The sequence below is a fragment of the Crinia signifera genome, chromosome 4, assembly GCF_055691185.1.
Source record: "Crinia signifera chromosome 4, ASM5569118v1, whole genome shotgun sequence".
NCBI lineage: Eukaryota > Metazoa > Chordata > Amphibia > Anura > Myobatrachidae > Crinia > Crinia signifera.
The window spans coordinates 336,799-354,094 of NC_139220.1; the positions used below are offsets into that span (position 1 = coordinate 336,799).

At 47.1% G+C, this 17,296-nt stretch overlaps 1 protein-coding gene across 2 annotated transcripts in view; it reads right to left on the minus strand.

The window, feature by feature from the left end:
- The window catches only part of MGST1 (microsomal glutathione S-transferase 1), a 47,682-nt gene that overhangs the window by 14,741 nt on the left and 15,645 nt on the right, over positions 1-17,296 (minus strand). Inside the window, exon 1 of one of the 2 annotated variants that reach the window (XM_083180710.1) lies at positions 14,521-14,577. The exons of the other annotated variant lie outside the window; for it this stretch is intronic. Coding sequence (XP_083036836.1) covers positions 14,521-14,541 — 21 coding nt within the window. The 5' untranslated portion in view covers positions 14,542-14,577. Of the gene's footprint in view, positions 1-14,520; positions 14,578-17,296 lie in introns of those variants that run through there. 2 annotated transcript variants of the gene reach the window in all.

Here is a 17,296-nt window from a genome sequence, read left to right on the forward strand (position 1 = left end):
ACCTCAGCGCTGTGAGGCAGTAATGTAACCATTACACCATCTGTACTGCCCCGTATATATAACACATGGTGGAGATAGAACCCATGACCTCAGTGCTGTGAGGAAGTAATGTAACCATGACACCATCTGCACTACCGATATATATAACACATGGTGGGGATAGAACCCATGACCTCAGCGCTGTGAGGCAGTAATGTAACCATTACACCATCCGTACTGCCCCGTGTATATAACATATGGTGGGGATAGAACCCATGACCTCAGTGCTGTGAGGCAGTAATGTAACCATGACACCATCCGTACTGCCCCGTATATATAACACATGGTGGGAATAGAACCCATGACCTCAGTGCTGTGAGGCAGTAATGCTAACCATTACACCATCCGTACTGCCCCGTATATATAACACATGGTGGGGATAGAACCCATGACCTAAGTGCTGTGAGGCAGTAATGCTAACCATTACACCATCCGTACTGCCCCGTGTATATAACACATGGTGGGGATAGAACCCATGACCTCAGTGCTGTGAGGCAGTAATGTAACCATGACACCATCCGTACTGCCCCGTATATATAACACATGGTGGGGATAGAACCCATGACCTCAGCGCTGTGAGGCAGTAATATAACCATTACACCATCCGTACTGCCCCGAATATATAACACATGGTGGGAATAGAACCCATGACCTCAGCGCTGTGAGGCAGTAATGTAACCATTACACCGTCCGTACTGCCCCGTATATATAACACATGGTGGGGATAGAACCCATGACCTCAGCGCTGTGAGGCAGTAATGCTAACCATTACACCATCCGTACTGCCCCATATATATAACACATGGTGGGGATAGAACCCATGACCTCAGTGCTGTGAGGCAGTAATGCTAACCATTACACCGTCCGTACTGCCCCGTATATATATAACACATGGTGGGGATAGAACCCATGACCTCAGTGCTGTGAGGCAGTAATGTAACCATTACACTGTCCGTACTGCCGTGTATATATAACACATGGTGGGGATAGAACCCATGACCACAGTGCTGTGAGGCAGTAATGCTAACCATTACACCATCCGTACTGCCCTGTATATATAACACATGGTGGGGATAGAACCCATGACCACAGTGCTGTGAGGTAGTAATGTAACCATTACACCGTCCGTACTGCCCTGTATATATAACAAATGGTGGGGATAGAACCCATGACCTCAGTGCTGTGAGGCAGTAATGTAACCATTACACCGTCCGTACTGCCCTGTATATATAACACATGGTGAGGATAGAACCCATGACCTCAGCGCTGTGAGGCAGTAATGTAACCATTACACCGTCCGTACTGCCCTGTATATATAACACATGGTGGGGATAGAACCCATGACCACAGTGCTGTGAGGTAGTAATGTAACCATTACACTGTCCGTACTGCCCCGTATATATAACACATGGTGGGGATAGAACCCATGACCTCAGCGCTGTGAGGCAGCAATGTAACCATTACACCATCCGTACTGCCCCGTATATATAACACATGGTGGGGATAGAACCCATGACCTCAGTGCTGTGAGGCAGTAATGTAACCATGACACCATCCGTACTGCCCCGTATATATAACACATGGTGGGGATAGAACCCATGACCTCAGCGCTGTGAGGCAGTAATATAACCATTACACCATCCGTACTGCCCCGAATATATAACACATGGTGGGAATAGAACCCATGACCTCAGCGCTGTGAGGCAGTAATGTAACCATTACACCGTCCGTACTGCCCCGTATATATAACACATGGTGGGGATAGAACCCATGACCTCAGCGCTGTGAGGCAGTAATGCTAACCATTACACCGTCCGTACTGCCCCGTATATATATAACACATGGTGGGGATAGAACCCATGACCTCAGTGCTGTGAGGCAGTAATGTAACCATTACACCATCCGTACTGCCCCGTATATATAACACATTGTGGGAATAGAACCCATGACCTCAGCGCTGTGAGGCAGTAATACTAACCATTACACTGTCCGTACTGCCCTGTATATATAACACATGGTGAGGATAGAACCCATGACCTCAGCGCTGTGAGGCAGTAATGTAACCATTACACCGTCCATACTGCCCTGTATATATAACACATGGTGGGGATAGAACCCATGACCACAGTGCTGTGAGGTAGTAATGTAACCATTACACTGTCCGTACTGCCCCGTATATATAACACATGGTGGGGATAGAACCCATGACCTCAGCGCTGTGAGGCAGCAATGTAACCATTACACCATCCGTACTGCCCCGTATATATAACACATGGTGGGGATAGAACCCATGACCTCAGCGCTGTGATGCAGTAATGCTATAACCATTACACCGTCCGTACTGCCCCGTATATATATAACACATGGTGGGGATAGAACCCATGACCTCAGCGCTGTGAGGCAGTAATGCTAACCATTACACCGTCCGTACTGCCCCGTATATATATAACACATGGTGGGGATAGAACCCATGACCTCAGTGCTGTGAGGCAGTAATGTAACCATTACACCATCCGTACTGCCCCGTATATATAACACATTGTGGGAATAGAACCCATGACCTCAGCGCTGTGAGGCAGTAATACTAACCATTACACTGTCCGTACTGCCGCGTATATATAAAACATGGTGGGGATAGAACCCATGACCACAGTGCTGTGAGGCAGTAATGCTAACCATTACACCATCCGTACTGCCCTGTATATATAACACATGGTGGGGATAGAACCCATGACCACAGTGCTCTGAGGTAGTAATGTAACCATTACACCGTCCGTACTGCCCTGTATATATAACAAATGGTGGGGATAGAACCCATGACCTCAGTGCTGTGAGGCAGTAATGTAACCATTACACCGTCCGTACTGCCCTGTATATATAACACATGGTGAGGATAGAACCCATGACCTCAGCGCTGTGAGGCAGTAATGTAACCATTACACCGTCCATACTGCCCTGTATATATAACACATGGTGGGGATAGAACCCATGACCACAGTGCTGTGAGGTAGTAATGTAACCATTACACTGTCCGTACTGCCCCGTATATATAACACATGGTGGGGATAGAACCCATGACCTCAGTGCTGTGAGGCAGCAATATAACCATTACACCGTCCGTACTGCCCCGTATATATAACACATGGTGGGGATAGAACCCATGACCTCAGTGCTGTGAGGCAGCAATATAACCATTACACCGTCCGTACTGCCCCGTATATATAACACATGGTGGGGATAGAACCCATGACCTCAGTGCTGTGAGGCAGTAATGCTATAACCATTACACCGTCCGTACTGCCCCGTATATATAACACATGGTGGGGATAGAACCCATGACCACAGTGCTGTGAGGTAGTAATGTAACCATTACACCGTCCGTACTGCCGCGTATATATAACACATGGTGGGGATAGAACCCATGACCTCAGTGCTGTTAGGCAGTAATATAACCATTACACCGTCCGTACTGCCCCGTATATATAACACATGGTGGGGATAGAACCCATGACCTCAGTGCTGTGAGGCAGTAATGTAACCATTACACCATCCGTACTGCCCCGTATATATAACACATGGTGGGGATAGAACCCATGACCACAGTGCTGTGAGGTAGTAATGTAACCATTACACCGTCCGTACTGCCGCGTATATATAACACATGGTGGGGATAGAACCCATGACCTCAGTGCTGTTAGGCAGTAATATAACCATTACACCGTCCGTACTGCCCCGTATATATAACACATGGTGGGGATAGAACCCATGACCTCAGTGCTGTGAGGCAGTAATGTAACCATTACACCATCCGTACTGCCCCGTATATATAACACATGGTGGGGATAGAACCCATGACCACAGTGCTGTGAGGTAGTAATGTAACCATTACACCGTCTGTGATGTCTATATATATATATTGAGAACCATTGGCATTTTCAGTTATATCACAAAAGTTTTATTGTTCCTCAGTGAGAAAAACAAAATAGCAATCTAGTAAATATGATACCTTTTAATGGCTAACAAAAATAAATGTTGTTAAAATGCAAGCTTTCGAGACTTCTTAGGTCTCTTCCTCAGGCATGGTATCAGTTATATCACAGACGTGTATGCACATGAAGACACATGAGTGCCGCCTATACACAGTATGTGTGTATATATATATATATATATATATATATATATATATATATATATATATATATATATAATATATATATATATATATATTAGGCAGGTAATTAGAGGCAGGCACACCACTTGCAATTAAAAAAAGATAGTCTTTTATAGATCCAATAAAAGCGATGAACAGTGAGCCATCAAACAGGACAAGGTTCCATACTTAGCATTTCAAAAGGAATGGATACATCACTGTAGTACAGTCATACTCGACAGCTGTTTCGGCACAGAGGTTGCCGTCGTCAGGAGTACAATGAACTGAACCCCTGTGCGCATTTTTATAGCGTCACCAGCGTGTTTCATTAGCGCTACTCACCTGTTCCCCGTCAGTCTGGAGTCGCAGAACGCCGCTTCCGGTATAAGCCAAAAGCAGCGTCTGTCTCCTTGACAGCAGGGGAAAGCGTCACCGGAAGTGACGTATCGCAGCGCTCGGGAAGACCCGCTCGCAGCATCCGTCACCATGGAGACGCTATGCCGTCTTACACCAGGAGATGACAGAAACCCCAATCAGACAAACTGCCTGACAGGGCTTCCACACACCCGGCGAGACAGCAATCGGGTGATCAGATAACCACCAGGGACCACTATATGAGGGATCTGTGATGACACCGTCGACTACTCGTGTCGCACAGTGTTAGACGACTGTGGTTACTTTCATAGCCCTGGTCCTGCTCATGGACTTTACTTAATTATAGTATGTTATTAGGTATATTCTGTATAATTATTATGTGGTATAGCTATATTTTACCTGTTATATATGGAATATGTACTTTATTTGGTTATACTGTGCTTAATGTAATTGGTAATATGAATAGGTCTAGGCCAGAGTGTTATTTACTATAGGTTAAGTTTCCCATTTTTCTAAGTCTGATGTTAATCAAATGGGATTAACATAAGTAGTAACCAGTGTATGGTTGGATATACAGGTAATCTGATCATGTACACCCCATTGTATGCAGGAACCCAGACAGCTCGTCTCTGCATCTCATCAAACTCTCTATCATCCTGATTGAACTGCCTGGGTTATGTATAGACAGGGCTGGGTATAACAAGGGGGGTGAGCTGTACTGGGGGAGATCAGCACAGGAGGTGCAGAGAGAGAGTTGGACTTCTGACGTACAGAAGTGGACTAGGCATTGCGGTGCCGTCAGTGTGGAGAATTCATGGCGAAGGGCGCTGTGTGAGCTGGTATCCCAAGCCAGGGGACACAGAATTACTGCCAGCTTGTGTAGCTAAGGAACGCAAGCATCGGTAATCATATACTACTGTGGGGACTTAGTAAGTAAGATACCTTCCTGGCTGGTAATTGTTACTGTTATAGTGCGCTGTGTGTATATACTTACAATAAAGGGCTTTTGCCATGTTACTAAACTGTTTACCTGAGTGATCAGAGACTCCATGTCTTCACAAATGGTGGCAGCAGTGGGATCACTCAGTCCCAGTGTACCCTGGGTAAGGTTGGGTGAGGTGTCAGCGGAGGACACCTAAGAGCTCTGTAAACAGTTTGGCACACAGTAGCCAGGTATCTTGCTGAAAAGTCATTGTGAGGAATGTCACAGTACGTTTGGAATGCCAGCAGTATGGAGGCAAGAACAGAAGCCTACAAAAGCCTGAATAAGCATGCCCTTCAGGTAATCTGCCGAGCAAGAGGCATTAAGCGGAAGGCAACAGATGTAAAGGAATCCCTAATTACAAGATTGGTGCTATGGGATCAAGAACACCCTTGTTATGATGATGAGGACTCTAAGGAGTCGGACGAGGAGGAATACATGACGGAATGGTTGAGACCTGCAGCCGGGACATTCGATGCCAAGAAACGCAGCGAGAGCGGAGGATCGGAGGTGAGATCCCGAGGGTCAGTGCAACCCCGCCTGAAATCCCTTGGAGAGGGAAATGTTAGGGAACAGTTTGAAAGGACCCCAGAGGTATTACAGGCCCGGCTAGAGGCGCTGGGAGATGATGCAACGCCTGATGATCTGATGCAGGTAATACAAGAGGTCCTGGGATTACCAGACAACACTTGCACAGTGCAAACTGCTGCACCAGCAGCTACCATTCTACAGACCCCCCTGGCCCATCAGAAGGTACCTCAGGGAAGGTGCCAGCAACACAACATGACGGTTGAAGTTTCCTATGGAGGAGAGTCGCAAGGCCAGCAACTGGGTCAGAGGATGGAGAGCTCGAGCAGTCGGTTGATGGAATCTACTCTAAGGTGGCATGAACAGACCATGAAGTGGGATGTGTTGGACCCCCACAGGAGACAGGGATGTCTGGGTCCTACAGAACAGATAAGTGCAGAGAAGGCTTCCCTGCACTACCCTGTACAAGGAATATCTGAGGAGCAGATGAGTTGCGCATCTGCCATGCCCTTGGCTATACCGAATATAGTTGAGTCGCTGCCAGTGGGACCAGTGGACCAACTAAAGAGGATGAACCGGGAAGAGTTGGTTTCCGAGTGTGAGCTGCGAGGTATCGTTTGCCAACAGTTAGCATGGGAGAAAATGGTGAATGAATGCCAGTACCAAGAAGAGGTCAGTGTCATGGGTACCAAGGAGTCTGTAAGCGTCGGGGTCCAACCCCTGCAGGTTAAGTCTAGTCTACCAATGACACTCGAACCAGCTGCCCAGTGTGCTATGCTGGTGGAGGCTGTCATCGATCAGTGGGATGCCCAAGGGTGCTGCTGGCAACCACTTCTCATCCCAGTGGAAGAAGTAGCAGCGTCAGAACACATTCCGTTGGATATGGACGAGTGGACTGAGGCTTTTAAAGATAATGGAGACTCACACATCCAGGTGGGTGTCAGGAGGCACCACCTGTTACCACTTTTCTCTGTCATGAGTGAAGAAGCTACTCAGGACAGGACCACTAGAGGCCACATAGAGTTTGAAGTGCTGGAATTTCCTGGCATGTACAGTGAGGCCGTTACGGAAGACTTGCCCGCGTTCCAGAGAATTTCAGAGGTCCCAGGTTTGGAGGTAACTCAGCAGTTTCCCACTTTGTGGGTGGAGGAGGGGGAAGCAAGCCACTGTCCAGATGCACCAGAGGTGATGGAAGTGGGGTTCCCAGGGAATACAGTGTGAAGGCCCCAGAGATCAGATTTTGTCGGCAGAGGAAAACTATGACGGTTTTAACCATGAATTTACCCATTTGGGTGTAGGGGAATTACTAAAGTCCCAGGTGGAGTTACTTGACCTATGGAGTGGCACTGTTGCATCCACTGGTTGCCCAACCAAGCAGCCTTCTCCAAAGGGAACTGTGGTTTATGTATTTGGGTGGGACACTGGAGGGAAATTTAAGAACTATGGACTGCTGATCACATTTCCACCGGACCCTGGTAGAACTCTTTTGACTTATGTACTGTGGGCTACACACCCGCCAGACCCGGGATAGAAATATCCACACCAACCTTGTGACGGTTGCCAGAGGCTTCAGACATGGGATGCTGGAAGGCTCCCTACAAATGTAAACGGTCAGCCCAAAACCCACCAGACCCACAAGAGAATCCAGCTAGTCATTGTAATGACAGGACTAAGACTGATGAATCTAGGAGGGCACCACTGCTATCAGCGAGCTTAATCTAATCAGGACACAGGGCTAGAAAGTAGGGGGAGAAATGTGATGACACCGTCGACTACTCGTGTCGCACAGTGTTAGACGACTGTGGTTACTTTCAAAGCCCTGGTCCTGCTCATGGACTCCACTTAATGATAATACGTTATTAGTTATATTCTGGATAATATTATATGGTATAGCTATATTTTACCTGTTATATATGGAATATGTACTTTATTTGGTTATACTGTGCTTAATGTAATTGTTAATATGAATAGGTCTAGGCCAGAGTGTTATTTACTATAGGTTAAATTGCCCATTGTTCTAAATCCCCCTGACTATCAAAGGTGATTAACATAAGTAGTAACCAGTGTATGTTTGGAGCTCCAGGTAATCTGATCATGTACACCCCATTGTATGCAGGAACCCAGACAGTTCGTCTCTGCATCTCATCAAACTCTCTATCATCCTGAATAAACTGGCAGGGTTATCGATAGACAGGGCTGGGTATAACAAGGGGAGTGAGCTGTACTGGGGGAGAGATCAGGTACTTGTGAGTTATCTGGACGCCCGATTTTTTGATTGTATGCCTTAAGTTAAGGCATACAATCAGATGCGATGCGATGCGATATCGCATCGCATCGCATCGCATCGCATGCGATATCGGATGCGATGACCCGATTTTTCCATAGGAATCAATGTTAAAATGATTCCTATGGAAAAAGGGGTCCTTTTCATACCCCTACTATCCAAGTGGGCATGGAGTTGGATATAAACCTGTGGCGAGCGTAGCGAGCCACCGAGCCCGAAGCGTGGCGAGCGAAGCGAGCCCCGCGAGGGGACGGTATTCCGTGTCCCCTCGCGGGGCTCGCTACGCTCGCCACGCTTCGGGCTCGGTGGCTCGCTACGCTCGCCACAGGTTTATATCCAACTCCATGCCCACTTGGATAGTAGGGGTATGAAAAGGACCCCTTTTTCCCATTGAATTCCATGTTAAAATGGACTCAGTCCATTTTAACATTGATTCCTATGGAAAAATCGGGTCATCGCATCGCATCGCATCGCATCCGATGGTCGCATGCGATGCGATGCGATGTGCCCGATCCGACCAGATTTTCAAATCGGGCGTCCGGATAACTCACATGTACCAGAGATCAGCACAGAAGGGGCAGAGAGAGAGTTGGACTTCTGACGTACAGAAGTGGACTAGGCATTGCGGTGCCGTCAGTGTGGACATTTTAGGGCGCTGTGTGAGCTGGTATCCCAACCCCGCCTGAAATCCCTTGGAGAGGGAAATGTTAGGGAACAGTTTGAAAGGACCCCAGAGGTATTACAGGCCCGGCTAGAGGCGCTGGGAGATGATGCAACGCCTGATGATCTGATGCAGGTAATACAAGAGGTCCTGGGATTACCAGACAACACTTGCACAGTGCAAACTGCTGCACCAGCAGCTACCATTCTACAGACCCCCCTGGCCCATCAGAAGGTACCTCAGGGAAGGTGCCAGCAACACAACATGACGGTTGAAGTTTCCTATGGAGGAGAGTCGCAAGGCCAGCAACTGGGTCAGAGGATGGAGAGCTCGAGCAGTCGGTTGATGGAATCTACTCTAAGGTGGCATGAACAGACCATGAAGTGGGATGTGTTGGACCCCCACAGGAGACAGGGATGTCTGGGTCCTACAGAACAGATAAGTGCAGAGAAGGCTTCCCTGCACTACCCTGTACAAGGAATATCTGAGGAGCAGATGAGTTGCGCATCTGCCATGCCCTTGGCTATACCGAATATAGTTGAGTCGCTGCCAGTGGGACCAGTGGACCAACTAAAGAGGATGAACCGGGAAGAGTTGGTTTCCGAGTGTGAGCTGCGAGGTATCGTTTGCCAACAGTTAGCATGGGAGAAAATGGTGAATGAATGCCAGTACCAAGAAGAGGTCAGTGTCATGGGTACCAAGGAGTCTGTAAGCGTCGGGGTCCAACCCCTGCAGGTTAAGTCTAGTCTACCAATGACACTCGAACCAGCTGCCCAGTGTGCTATGCTGGTGGAGGCTGTCATCGATCAGTGGGATGCCCAAGGGTGCTGCTGGCAACCACTTCTCATCCCAGTGGAAGAAGTAGCAGCGTCAGAACACATTCCGTTGGATATGGACGAGTGGACTGAGGCTTTTAAAGATAATGGAGACTCACACATCCAGGTGGGTGTCAGGAGGCACCACCTGTTACCACTTTTCTCTGTCATGAGTGAAGAAGCTACTCAGGACAGGACCACTAGAGGCCACATAGAGTTTGAAGTGCTGGAATTTCCTGGCATGTACAGTGAGGCCGTTACGGAAGACTTGCCCGCGTTCCAGAGAATTTCAGAGGTCCCAGGTTTGGAGGTAACTCAGCAGTTTCCCACTTTGTGGGTGGAGGAGGGGGAAGCAAGCCACTGTCCAGATGCACCAGAGGTGATGGAAGTGGGGTTCCCAGGGAATACAGTGTGAAGGCCCCAGAGATCAGATTTTGTCGGCAGAGGAAAACTATGACGGTTTTAACCATGAATTTACCCATTTGGGTGTAGGGGAATTACTAAAGTCCCAGGTGGAGTTACTTGACCTATGGAGTGGCACTGTTGCATCCACTGGTTGCCCAACCAAGCAGCCTTCTCCAAAGGGAACTGTGGTTTATGTATTTGGGTGGGACACTGGAGGGAAATTTAAGAACTATGGACTGCTGATCACATTTCCACCGGACCCTGGTAGAACTCTTTTGACTTATGTACTGTGGGCTACACACCCGCCAGACCCGGGATAGAAATATCCACACCAACCTTGTGACGGTTGCCAGAGGCTTCAGACATGGGATGCTGGAAGGCTCCCTACAAATGTAAACGGTCAGCCCAAAACCCACCAGACCCACAAGAGAATCCAGCTAGTCATTGTAATGACAGGACTAAGACTGATGAATCTAGGAGGGCACCACTGCTATCAGCGAGCTTAATCTAATCAGGACACAGGGCTAGAAAGTAGGGGGAGAAATGTGATGACACCGTCGACTACTCGTGTCGCACAGTGTTAGACGACTGTGGTTACTTTCAAAGCCCTGGTCCTGCTCATGGACTCCACTTAATGATAATACGTTATTAGTTATATTCTGGATAATATTATATGGTATAGCTATATTTTACCTGTTATATATGGAATATGTACTTTATTTGGTTATACTGTGCTTAATGTAATTGTTAATATGAATAGGTCTAGGCCAGAGTGTTATTTACTATAGGTTAAATTGCCCATTGTTCTAAATCCCCCTGACTATCAAAGGTGATTAACATAAGTAGTAACCAGTGTATGTTTGGAGCTCCAGGTAATCTGATCATGTACACCCCATTGTATGCAGGAACCCAGACAGTTCGTCTCTGCATCTCATCAAACTCTCTATCATCCTGAATAAACTGGCAGGGTTATCGATAGACAGGGCTGGGTATAACAAGGGGAGTGAGCTGTACTGGGGGAGAGATCAGGTACTTGTGAGTTATCTGGACGCCCGATTTTTTGATTGTATGCCTTAAGTTAAGGCATACAATCAGATGCGATGCGATGCGATATCGCATCGCATCGCATCGCATCGCATGCGATATCGGATGCGATGACCCGATTTTTCCATAGGAATCAATGTTAAAATGATTCCTATGGAAAAAGGGGTCCTTTTCATACCCCTACTATCCAAGTGGGCATGGAGTTGGATATAAACCTGTGGCGAGCGTAGCGAGCCACCGAGCCCGAAGCGTGGCGAGCGAAGCGAGCCCCGCGAGGGGACGGTATTCCGTGTCCCCTCGCGGGGCTCGCTACGCTCGCCACGCTTCGGGCTCGGTGGCTCGCTACGCTCGCCACAGGTTTATATCCAACTCCATGCCCACTTGGATAGTAGGGGTATGAAAAGGACCCCTTTTTCCCATTGAATTCCATGTTAAAATGGACTCAGTCCATTTTAACATTGATTCCTATGGAAAAATCGGGTCATCGCATCGCATCGCATCGCATCGCATCCGATGGTCGCATGCGATGCGATGCGATGTGCCCGATCCGACCAGATTTTCAAATCGGGCGTCCGGATAACTCACATGTACCAGAGATCAGCACAGAAGGGGCAGAGAGAGAGTTGGACTTCTGACGTACAGAAGTGGACTAGGCATTGCGGTGCCGTCAGTGTGGACATTTTAGGGCGCTGTGTGAGCTGGTATCCCAACCCCGCCTGAAATCCCTTGGAGAGGGAAATGTTAGGGAACAGTTTGAAAGGACCCCAGAGGTATTACAGGCCCGGCTAGAGGCGCTGGGAGATGATGCAACGCCTGATGATCTGATGCAGGTAATACAAGAGGTCCTGGGATTACCAGACAACACTTGCACAGTGCAAACTGCTGCACCAGCAGCTACCATTCTACAGACCCCCCTGGCCCATCAGAAGGTACCTCAGGGAAGGTGCCAGCAACACAACATGACGGTTGAAGTTTCCTATGGAGGAGAGTCGCAAGGCCAGCAACTGGGTCAGAGGATGGAGAGCTCGAGCAGTCGGTTGATGGAATCTACTCTAAGGTGGCATGAACAGACCATGAAGTGGGATGTGTTGGACCCCCACAGGAGACAGGGATGTCTGGGTCCTACAGAACAGATAAGTGCAGAGAAGGCTTCCCTGCACTACCCTGTACAAGGAATATCTGAGGAGCAGATGAGTTGCGCATCTGCCATGCCCTTGGCTATACCGAATATAGTTGAGTCGCTGCCAGTGGGACCAGTGGACCAACTAAAGAGGATGAACCGGGAAGAGTTGGTTTCCGAGTGTGAGCTGCGAGGTATCGTTTGCCAACAGTTAGCATGGGAGAAAATGGTGAATGAATGCCAGTACCAAGAAGAGGTCAGTGTCATGGGTACCAAGGAGTCTGTAAGCGTCGGGGTCCAACCCCTGCAGGTTAAGTCTAGTCTACCAATGACACTCGAACCAGCTGCCCAGTGTGCTATGCTGGTGGAGGCTGTCATCGATCAGTGGGATGCCCAAGGGTGCTGCTGGCAACCACTTCTCATCCCAGTGGAAGAAGTAGCAGCGTCAGAACACATTCCGTTGGATATGGACGAGTGGACTGAGGCTTTTAAAGATAATGGAGACTCACACATCCAGGTGGGTGTCAGGAGGCACCACCTGTTACCACTTTTCTCTGTCATGAGTGAAGAAGCTACTCAGGACAGGACCACTAGAGGCCACATAGAGTTTGAAGTGCTGGAATTTCCTGGCATGTACAGTGAGGCCGTTACGGAAGACTTGCCCGCGTTCCAGAGAATTTCAGAGGTCCCAGGTTTGGAGGTAACTCAGCAGTTTCCCACTTTGTGGGTGGAGGAGGGGGAAGCAAGCCACTGTCCAGATGCACCAGAGGTGATGGAAGTGGGGTTCCCAGGGAATACAGTGTGAAGGCCCCAGAGATCAGATTTTGTCGGCAGAGGAAAACTATGACGGTTTTAACCATGAATTTACCCATTTGGGTGTAGGGGAATTACTAAAGTCCCAGGTGGAGTTACTTGACCTATGGAGTGGCACTGTTGCATCCACTGGTTGCCCAACCAAGCAGCCTTCTCCAAAGGGAACTGTGGTTTATGTATTTGGGTGGGACACTGGAGGGAAATTTAAGAACTATGGACTGCTGATCACATTTCCACCGGACCCTGGTAGAACTCTTTTGACTTATGTACTGTGGGCTACACACCCGCCAGACCCGGGATAGAAATATCCACACCAACCTTGTGACGGTTGCCAGAGGCTTCAGACATGGGATGCTGGAAGGCTCCCTACAAATGTAAACGGTCAGCCCAAAACCCACCAGACCCACAAGAGAATCCAGCTAGTCATTGTAATGACAGGACTAAGACTGATGAATCTAGGAGGGCACCACTGCTATCAGCGAGCTTAATCTAATCAGGACACAGGGCTAGAAAGTAGGGGGAGAAATGTGATGACACCGTCGACTACTCGTGTCGCACAGTGTTAGACGACTGTGGTTACTTTCAAAGCCCTGGTCCTGCTCATGGACTCCACTTAATGATAATACGTTATTAGTTATATTCTGGATAATATTATATGGTATAGCTATATTTTACCTGTTATATATGGAATATGTACTTTATTTGGTTATACTGTGCTTAATGTAATTGTTAATATGAATAGGTCTAGGCCAGAGTGTTATTTACTATAGGTTAAATTGCCCATTGTTCTAAATCCCCCTGACTATCAAAGGTGATTAACATAAGTAGTAACCAGTGTATGTTTGGAGCTCCAGGTAATCTGATCATGTACACCCCATTGTATGCAGGAACCCAGACAGTTCGTCTCTGCATCTCATCAAACTCTCTATCATCCTGAATAAACTGGCAGGGTTATCAATAGACAGGGATGGGTATAACAAGGGGAGTGAGCTGTACTGGGGGAGAGATCAGCACAGAAAGGGCAGAGAGAGAGTTGGACTTCTGACGTACAGAAGTGGACTAGGCATTGCGGTGCCGTCAGTGTGGACATTTTAGGGTGCTGTGTGAGCTGGTATCCCAAGCCAGGGGACACAGAATTACTGCCAGCTTGTGTAGCAAAGGAACGCAAGCACCGGTAATCATATACTACTGTGGGGACTTAGTAAGTAAGATACCTTCCTGGCTGGTAATTGTGACTGGTGTAGTGCACTGTGTGTATATATATATACAATAAAGGGCTTTTGCCATGTTACTAAACTGTTTACCTGAGTGATCAGAGAATCCATGTCTTCACAGGATCCACTGGCAGTACCAATCTCCCCGAGGATGAGAGACACTAGTACTATAGGATAAGGGAGCGGTATACAAGTCAAACACATGGTGCGCAAATAGAATACGCGCATAAGGGGTATACATAGAATCAAGATCATAGAAGACAGAAAATGGGGAAAATAACAGAAATTACATAGACATTTAAGTGCATTGTGAAAGACTCATTATATGCAATTCATAAAAAACAGTGCAGTGATAATTCTTCATTTAGTCCAACAGGTGATACACAACCAAGTTTGTGAATCCAAAAGCTCTCTTTTTGGAGCAAAAGTTTACCCCGATCTCCTCCCCTTCTCAAAGGGGGAACCTGGTCCAATGGTAGAAACCGAAAATCTTTAAAGGTATGTCCAAGGGATGCAAAATGCTTAGCAACTGGGGGCGTGCTGGAATCGATGATAGCCATGGATTTTTTAATGGAAGAACGGTGCATGGCTATACGTTCTTTTAGTGTCCGATTCGTCTTTCCAATATAAACCATGGGGCAAGGACACACAATTGCATATACCACATAGTAGCTTTCACAGTCCAGATGATGGTCTATCTTGTAGCTATTGTGGGTTAGAGGGTCAGTGAACTGTGGACCAGTTAAGACGTACTGGCAATTGACACACTTGGAACATTTAAAACTGCCTTTTTTCGCTGATAGCCAAGAGTCCCTCTTGATGGGCTGTATATCTGATTTCGCAATTATATCCTTGATGTTCCGGTTTTTCTTGAAGCAAAAAAGGGGATTGTTTTGACAAAAATGTCCAATAGTCTCATCAGACTGTAGAATGTGCCAATGCCTCAAAAAATTTTGTTTAATCCTATTCGATGCAATAGAATAGGTTGACACAAAAGTTAAACGCTCAAGACTAGACCTCCCTGTGTGCACTGCCAATAGCTCATTCTGGGTCAGATTCATACATTTTCCAATAGCATCATTAATTTCTTGTTTGGGATATCCCCGTGCTAGGAATCTGTTACCCATATCACATGAAGCCATATGCAATTGATCAACATCAGAAGTTATACGTACAACTCGTATAAGTTGTGAGAGTGGTAATCCACGCTTTAAAGGACGTGGATGAAAACTCTCATTGTTCAACAAAGTATTTTTGTCTGTGGCTTTTCTGAACAACTGTGTGTTTAAAATGCCCCCAATATTAGTCACTGTTACATCTAGGAAACTGATAGTATTTTCACTAAATGGCATAATAATGGCAAGTGTAAGGGGGTCTACTACTGTTTTGCATAATGTGTACAAGGGGCATACAGCATGGTACACTACATTCAAGGAAATGTCCCCTTTTGAGTGGCGGCACCCTCTTTTTCTGGAGTGTGCACATAATTCAGCCTTCAATTTCCCATACCTTACCCCCACTTCGACCATTGCACACACATATTTATACGTAGCACACCTCACACACTTACACATTGGACAGATACAACACAACACACCACAGTACACCCACACACATACACTGCAACACACACAAAAACAGTACAACACACACAAAAATAAATGCATCACAGGTGCTAAATCTCAGGAGTGGATGTGGAATTCATCAACACACACAGTCAGGAGTGGTGCATTTCAAACAACAACATCACCCCTGATGTCATTGCTGGCATGGAGTACCAATGCAAACACATTCTAACATTATGGTGGAGGTTTTAATAAATTACAATCTTGAGCCATAAACGCAGCATAAGACAACATTTTACAGCAATTTAAAAAAACAACAAAAAAAAACAAGGTTGTCCCGGGCAACGCCGGGCAGGTCAGCTAGTATAAAAATAAAAGCAGATGTCAGCTTGGCACTCACATACATACATGTGGCAACTCGGCCCGGTGCCCGTCAAACCCCACAGGGACAAATAAGCACAGTATGATGTGGCACTCGTAGGTCAAATAAAACACCACCAAAAAGGGTAAGATTTCTTCTCCAACGTTTCAATCAAACAATTGTAATTGTACTTGCTGCTGACAATCGTTTAATTGAAACGTTGAAGAAGAAGAAATCTTACCCTGTTGTGATGGTGTTTTATTTCAGCTACGAGTGCCGCATCATACTGTGTATATATATATATATATAGCTCGGGGGTACACAGCCCCCACTGGCACACACTTCTTTATCAGTGGTATGCCCAGGAGAGCCTGTTGCGGCAGCGCAGCTCAGGCCGGAAAATTTACGGGCACACCACCGAAGAGGTTAATGTAATAAATGTCATTTGTCAAACTCCTTGTGTTTGTGATGATGACAATAAATCTTTTCTGTTTACTTTCTTTCTCTTATATGTCTACTTACTGTCGTTTCCTGCAGTCTACAGATGTGAAGGAGGAGACAGACCGAGCAAGCCCAATGCCCAGTTATTTGAGCGCTGTGCTCCTGCTGTTACCCCAGTGCTGCAAAGCTGCCAGCTCACTTTACTGCACCAGGAATCAAGGCAAAGCGCAGGACAAGATGACAGATTCCTCTCCCGGGTCACTGATCCTAACTGCAGGTAAGTGTAAGTGGGGGCATGGGTGTGGGGCGTTCACGAAAAATACCCTGAGAACTGAGGATTAACAGAGACTGAGCCTTCTCGCAAGCTCTGTCCCTGCATGTAATGTGTCCTTGCTATGTACTCGGGAATCGCATCGCAACCTGCAGCAAACGTGTCACGAGATGCCACCTGCAGCAAACGTGTCGCTAGATGCGGCCTGTGGTAAATGTATCGCTAGAT